The sequence below is a fragment of the Aphanomyces invadans genome, assembly GCF_000520115.1.
Source record: "Aphanomyces invadans strain NJM9701 unplaced genomic scaffold supercont1.19, whole genome shotgun sequence".
NCBI classification, from domain to species: domain Eukaryota; phylum Oomycota; class Saprolegniomycetes; order Saprolegniales; family Verrucalvaceae; genus Aphanomyces; species Aphanomyces invadans.
The window spans coordinates 884461-891298 of record NW_008580164.1 but is presented as its reverse complement, the minus strand read 5'-3'; the positions used below and the strand labels follow the sequence as shown (position 1 = coordinate 891298).

At 45.4% G+C, this 6838-nt stretch overlaps 2 protein-coding genes and 1 non-coding gene across 3 annotated transcripts; 1 reads left to right on the top strand and 2 right to left on the bottom strand.

Annotated features, from left to right (window-relative positions):
* Window positions 1-557: 557 nt before the first annotated feature.
* H310_09057 lies at window positions 558-629 on the bottom strand. The gene has a single exon. It is a non-coding gene; the product is annotated as a tRNA-Pro (tRNA).
* A 3850-nt stretch (window positions 630-4479) lies between these two features.
* Window positions 4480-4945, bottom strand: H310_09056 (hypothetical protein; the record flags this gene model as incomplete). The annotated part of the gene is made up of 2 exons (XM_008875019.1): window positions 4480-4551; window positions 4700-4945. 2 exons carry the CDS (start codon window positions 4943-4945, stop codon window positions 4480-4482), a joined length of 318 nt encoding a protein of 105 aa, XP_008873241.1.
* Window positions 4946-5784: 839 nt separating this feature from the next.
* On the top strand, window positions 5785-6699 carry H310_09055 (hypothetical protein; the record flags this gene model as incomplete). Its single annotated transcript, XM_008875018.1, has 1 exon — window positions 5785-6699. The coding sequence occupies one exon, from the start codon at window positions 5785-5787 to the stop codon at window positions 6697-6699; it is 915 nt and encodes a 304-aa protein (XP_008873240.1).
* Window positions 6700-6838: the final 139 nt, after the last annotated feature.

The following is a 6838-nucleotide window of genomic DNA, read 5'->3' as shown; positions in this document are numbered from 1 at the left end:
TACTGGCACAACATTGTGGCCTAGAATATAGTAGTAGCAATAAAGCACTTCAGATGACAACAGCACTTAAGAAGCACTTGAGCTTCGAGTTGAGAATGATGTGTCAAATGTGATTGGACGAGATAATTCGAAGTTCGATTCAATTTTCGGCCAACCAAATTATGGACTGAAATTCTACTCTTTTCGAATACTCACAACATTCTATATTGCGAGTCAAGAAACGAGCAATGTATCCTCTATGGAAACCATGATTTGGGCCAAGCCATTGGAGTCTGGCATGGCTTCAGGGCGGTCAGAACCCGTCTGATTCTTCCGTCTTTGTCACCTTCGAACGTCAGAGGCTTGGTGGACATGGCCGTTACCCACTGCAGATTAACATGCGAGTTTCCAGTGACGTTGATCAGTTCGCGGGTCTTGAAGTTGATAAAACATCTTCATACATTTTCGTATGTTTTGAATGTGTATGCTACTTCAATTCTGTCGTTGTCTGCACCTCTTCCCCTGTTGTACTGGCAGTGAACAGCAATTCATGCTAGTAGATGTAATCCAAAAGTTATGGCCCCAACCGGGGATCGAACCCGGGACCTCCTGCACCCGAAGCAGGAATCATACCGCTAGACCATTAGGGCTGGCTGACTATTCAGTCTTCAATGTCAATCCTATAAATATTGTACCCACTTTGTTCTCGAAATAGAAACCGGCAACATTGACTTGATTAAAGTATGCACCAGTTGTGATAAATGTCTTAACGTGTGTATCGAAATCCGATACACCCTATTGCTCTACAAAATACAATGACATTTTATTAAAATCTTACAGCTACTCTTTCTTGGGAAGACAACCGCCATCCAGGAATGCAATGGCACTTTGATGCACTGCTGGGTCGCAATGAACATTAAACAAAGACAGTCCTGTATGGTTGCATCCTTTTGCATATGAGGGAGCTTGTACTCGTTCCCCCCTTGTGCTCCAATGTTTTCTCAATCACCTTTTGCAAAGCCGAATTTTTTATCTTGATTTGAGTATTGAATTTTCATGTCAACTTGCTCGTCTGGATTGAACTCGTTTTTTGTGTATTCGAGCCAATTGGATGCGTTGAATTGAGCTTTTTTTAGCTAGTTTGATGTTGGCTGACGGCACCGTCGTGTTTAGCCCCGAATGCCTAAGGAAGTCAAGTTGTGAGAATTTATAGTTGTAGGAGCACATAATTCCCTAAGGAACTCAAATTGTGAGAATTTACAGTTGTAGGAGCACATAATTAGTGCACGGAATACTAGATCATAGAAGTATTACCTGTGAATTTCGAGTCGACGTCAGCGGCCACGACACCACCGCCAAGCGATGCATGCTTCCAAACGCGTGAATCAGCCCTCCAGTTGCACACGAATGTTTGAGCAGTTGATTATATTGCTCGAAGAGGCAATTGACCGTGTTTGCTTCGTACCAGGAACGCCTCAGGCAAGTATTTATTGTTGCCAAACTTTAGAACAAAAGCGACCTAGAAGAAAAAGTGCCAATCATAGGGGAGATCCCGCGTTCTTTGATTCAAATGAAACGAAATATTAGAAAAATTCCGCCAATCTATAGAGTAATCAGCCGCTTTTTCAAGGGCAAAGTACTTGCATTTCGGCCTTGTTTGGTTCAAAATTGGATTATCCCCTGATATTCAGCTTAAACGAATCCGAACTAAAGTAAACGAGTGATTTTAAGCTACTCTTCACGCCGAATTAAGGCCCAAATTCCCTGATTTTGACCAGAGCTTACTACCGTGTAGATTTTAACCAATAGCATGCATGTATTGTATGGTTAGCCTATGAGAAATCACTCATTTGGAAAAAGTGCGATTCATACATGTCGACAGTATATTGGACCAGAGGTAGTATTTAAATAGAAAGGAATTTTTCCCTGCAGGTCCATTAACCGGACAGGAATTTGCCTATATCTTAGACAAAGTTTCACCGTTTTCACTGCTGTTGGTGCCAAAATCTTCGTCACGTTTGGTTTTATCGTTGGCGCCAATTTTGAGCGGCTACAAACTACTGAATATCGAGATATAACGAAAAACCAAAGATGGCATTGGAAGCGGCTTTTGCCGCTTGATGTGTTTCAAGATTGACTTTGGTTAAGGTATGGCTTTCAAGAAACTCCTACAAACCTGCTCCGAAGTGATCGAATCCCACGCTTTGATAGTTCTGTTGATCATTGTGATGCGCTTGATCTTGGCAGAAGTGGACATCCAATCTTCCTCACCATCTGGACCCAGCACAACAAGGTCCAGTTTGAAGCCTCGACCCGCTGCCCTCCCTGGTGTGGCTCGAGCTGATCAGTTTTAACCATGTCATATGCGATCCATAGTTCATGATAGTGCCGTTTGAGGGCGCCATGATCGAGACGTTAAGCAGTTGACAATGTGATGTTGCGTTGGCTTGCAAGACGCAAACTCCAAAAGCCAACTACAGCGATTTCGCCGACACACTTTCGCTGACGTGACAGTCAAAGTGTCGAGAAGGACTTACTTCTTGGATATCCGCTCTGCGAGCATGTACCTCTAGTATGGTCTCCAAACATCAGCCTCCATCGACGCCTTTGGCTGCATGATGTAGTTGTGCTCCTTTGGGCACGGCAACAGCTCCTTTGTCGCACGGTGACCATCAGGTTACCCATGATGATGAACGAATTGAAAGCATCACCCTATCGCGACGCATGGTCAAAACCACAATCATGATTAATAATTTTCCTCACCCATCGTCACCTTCGACCTTGCCCCATTCTTCGACCAAATACAGATTTCCTTCGCTAAGTCGAACGGCACAAAGTGAATAATCTCTGAGAGTCAACATATAAAGTTGGAAAGGCAATTTGAATTTTGAAACTGGGCTGATTGCGTTGGAGCAAAGTGCTCGAGTAATCTTAGAATTTTCAGCGATGAAGGAGCGCATGACACTTCATAAAAGACATGACCTGTATGAACATCACATGCAGCATCCAGCAAAACGCCCTGGACCAAATCGACAACGTCATGCAAGGACGTCAAACGCATGTGTAATGACTTGTCCATATTGATATCAAACGTGTCTGTAATGAATTTGAATTGATTGGTTTTCGAAGCCTGTGCAACAATTTATACCTCTATATTTGGATGTATTACGATAATTGCATAGAATGAACCGTTTGACTTAGCGAGGGAAATCAGTATACCGTAGTGGCATGTCGTACAGAATGCCAGTTTTGTTCACATTGTATATGCAGTGATCAGGGAGGTTTTCACTGCCCATGAAAACGACGAGTGAGATCTATTTGCGTGTTCTCAAGGTCGGCGACAATACACTTGGCGAAACATAGTTGTTGGTGGATGTGTCCGTGACGAGAGCAGAAGTTTTGAAGGAGTCTCAAAAGGATATTGTGCCCATTGCCGTCTTTCTGTTGTTGGATGTAAGCACTGAGCCCGGTTGTTGGTGTTTCTTGAGATAATTGAGCATGTGAGTGCATGTATCCGCAAGTTCTTTGTGGCGACGTATCCATGACGGTGACTAGAGCTTCCGGGTACAGAATGATGCACGGATTTCCAGCGCCGGGCGTATTTAAATTTTACTTGTTTCCTTTTAAAGGAGTTTGTTCACTCGACAAGTTGTTCGAATTGCGCACACAGCTGTAATGGACTGATAACTCACTTGCAACCTACCGATACGACATTCTCCGGAGCATGTGAAGTGCTTGGAGCGTCAGCGATATTGTGTACACAGGACGTTAGACACCTCCACGAGATTCGTTGGAGGTGTCGTGCTTCATTATTGTCCAAAATTGGCATGACTTTTACACAAAGCATTCGCGGAAATATCTCTTACTACTCCGTTCCACAAAAATTCTCAGGTACCTTTTCACTTGATTAAAGTATGCACAGCGCCATTAAAACGTCTTGAGCTTTGTATTCAACTCCAAAACAACACGCTGCAATTATTTAGAATTTTTTCGTGTCTCATTCAAGAAAACTGACCAGAGCATAGAGGTGAAACTACTCAACCAGTCTGCTATTCAAATGAGCCATTGCGCTCTCTTAGACGTGGCGTCAAACTCGACATTATACGATGCAAAGTCTGCAATTAGAGCATCCTTCTTCATGTGAGGATGTCAATAATCATTACTACCATGCATTTCAATGGATAATTCCATAACTTCTTTGCAAGCGTGTCAGTCGGCAACTCATAGAACGCGTCTTCAACAGCAAAAATAAGCTCCTTGATGGTTCGAGTGCACTTTTGGTACTGGCTTTGAAAAGAATTATCCTAAGCCTAACACATTGAAATCGTGGTTGTTCGACAGCTGGTTCGCAACTTCAATTCCGCTAACTCCTATTGCACGAATCATTTCAGTGGTGACACATTTGTGCGGACTTGCATTGTCTTGCTGAATCAGCACATTACCCCGTCTACCAATGCTAGGAAATTTTCCCTGGATGGCGGGGACGACCATATTTTACATTTAAACAAGTGGTGCATCAACAGTTTGAGGGGTAGTGGCCATGGCGCCCTTCGGCCGGTTCTTGCTGCCGAGCTGTGCAGGGGCTACTTGAACGAAGGGCCAAACTCCAACTTACCGTCCCACTCCTTTCTCCCATGATGGTCATGTCGTGGCCTAGCCGCTGCGGCAAGGAACATAACCTTGGTTATGAAACGTTTGACTTGACCGAACGAGCAGCCACCGTTTGGTCGTCGTACACATAGTACCTTCGTTCAACCTTTGTCCGGTAGTACCACTTTGCATCAACATGCACATAGTAGTCATTCATGTCGGTGAAAAGATGGCGTCCACCTAGCAATGGTCGAATAAAGGGCAGTGCAAACTTGAGCCTTTCTTGGATGTTCGCGGGGGCGAGGTGAGGCTTGACGTACTTCGACCGGGCCTTGAAACGAGGGTTCTTCTTCGTGTGGCGAAATATCGCTTCCATGGGCACTCCTCAGGCGGTCGACAGGGAGCGCAAGGTCTGACGGTGCATTTGTGGCACCCCGCGAATCGCAGCTTCAATTTCGTCACTTGTTCGCTTGACTTGGCGTCCTGAATTTCCTACAAAATATACCCCCACTTATAACCGCATATATCAATATATTTGAGAGAATTAACCTTGGTATTTTGTGACGACATCGGCGGCATGGTCACCATCACGACGTTTGTCTCCACAGCCGTGATATCTCCACGAATGGCAGAGAAACATCTGTACAAGCTCGTTTAGAGCAGTATATCTCCCACCGCTACGCTTAACAGCATTTCGTACATGGTGCGGCGTTGAGCACAGCCCAAGTGCTTTGCGGACGTCCGAAGTCTCCCGGTCACTGCTTAGTGCGTCGACGGGATCCCGGGGGTGATAGAGGGGGCATGTAGTGGTGGTAGGTGAGTGCAGGTAATGTTTCGAGTTGATTAATTGTATAATAAATTGCTGGCATAGACTTTTCTGACAGAGATGAATGTCAACCAGTTTTTCCGCGCGATATCTCAACAACCAAATTACTACCTCCAGACGGAAATAGATCAGCCATTTGACGAAACTTGATGTGTTTTCTTCAAATGTTTGAATTGTATAAATTTGAAAATAGGTGCCGAAAAAGCTCAATTCAACGCATCCAATTGGCTCGAATACACAAAAACGAGTTCAATCCAGACGAGCAAGTTGACATGAAAATTCAATACTCAAATCAAGATAAAAAATTCGGACTCTACCAAGTTCATCCAAAATGCAGGAATGAAGATCACTTTTGAGCGGCAAATCAAGGCGCGCATCGCTGATTTTTGATGAAAGAGCTTACGTCCGATCAGCGCCGCGCTGTCTTGGACCACCTGCTCCTTCGTGTGGTAAAGGCCCCATGCCAGCTTCACCATGGAGCCATAAATGAGGTGGCCCGAATCTTTGGTCGAAATCGCCATACCATCGCCGAAACCTGGAAGCGTGCCAACGTATCAATCGGTGTGGACGGCCAGCCTGGGCATGAGATAGTGGGCCAACATATCTCTTCTCTCAAGAAGAATCGCGTTGGTCGAAAGCAAAAGTACTCAGACCTTCCAGATCGAATTCGCGCGATACCACCACAGCGTCGGACAACACTCCGGTACATCGCGCATGCCATCGGCGTCCCTGCGAGCGCGCTCAAAGACTACTACAAATGCGGTCTCATGGTCAAGTATAATTCCCTCATTAAACCAAAGCTAACGGATGCAAACAAGGTGGCCAGGGCAAAGTGGGCCATGGACTTCGTGCGCCCCGACAGCAACTTCCAGTTCGCCGACATGTACGACTACGTACACGTGGATGAGACGTGGTTTCATGCAACCAAGATAAAGTCGCGAATGTGCCTGCTGCCGGGTGAAGACCCTCCCCATCGCTCCACCCAGAGCAAGCGCTTTATCAAGAAAGTGGTATTCTTCTCCGCCGTGGCACGCCCAAGATGGGACGACGACAAGGCCGAGTGGTTGCATGGCAAAATCGGAACCCGGCACTTCACGCAAGTTGTCTCCGCCACCCGATCGTCACGCAACCGTCCCGCCGGCAAGCAGGAACTCCGCCCAATCAACGTAACGCGCCCTGTGTACAAGAACGTGCTGATTGAGCACGTCATCCCTGCTATCTTAATATTTGTATACTCGAAACTGGTCAAAACTGTGTTTTTATTCAATTTTTGTACTTTCACGACAAAGGTAAATGTCATGTGATTCATTCTTAGGCGTCGGTATCAGTGCTCATATCATCAACCATTGTGCAGAGTAGATCAATATTGGACATATTGATCGAATCCTCAAGCGAACACGTCGCAAGCACACTCGATAAGTTATCTACTCTACGCTCAAAGTC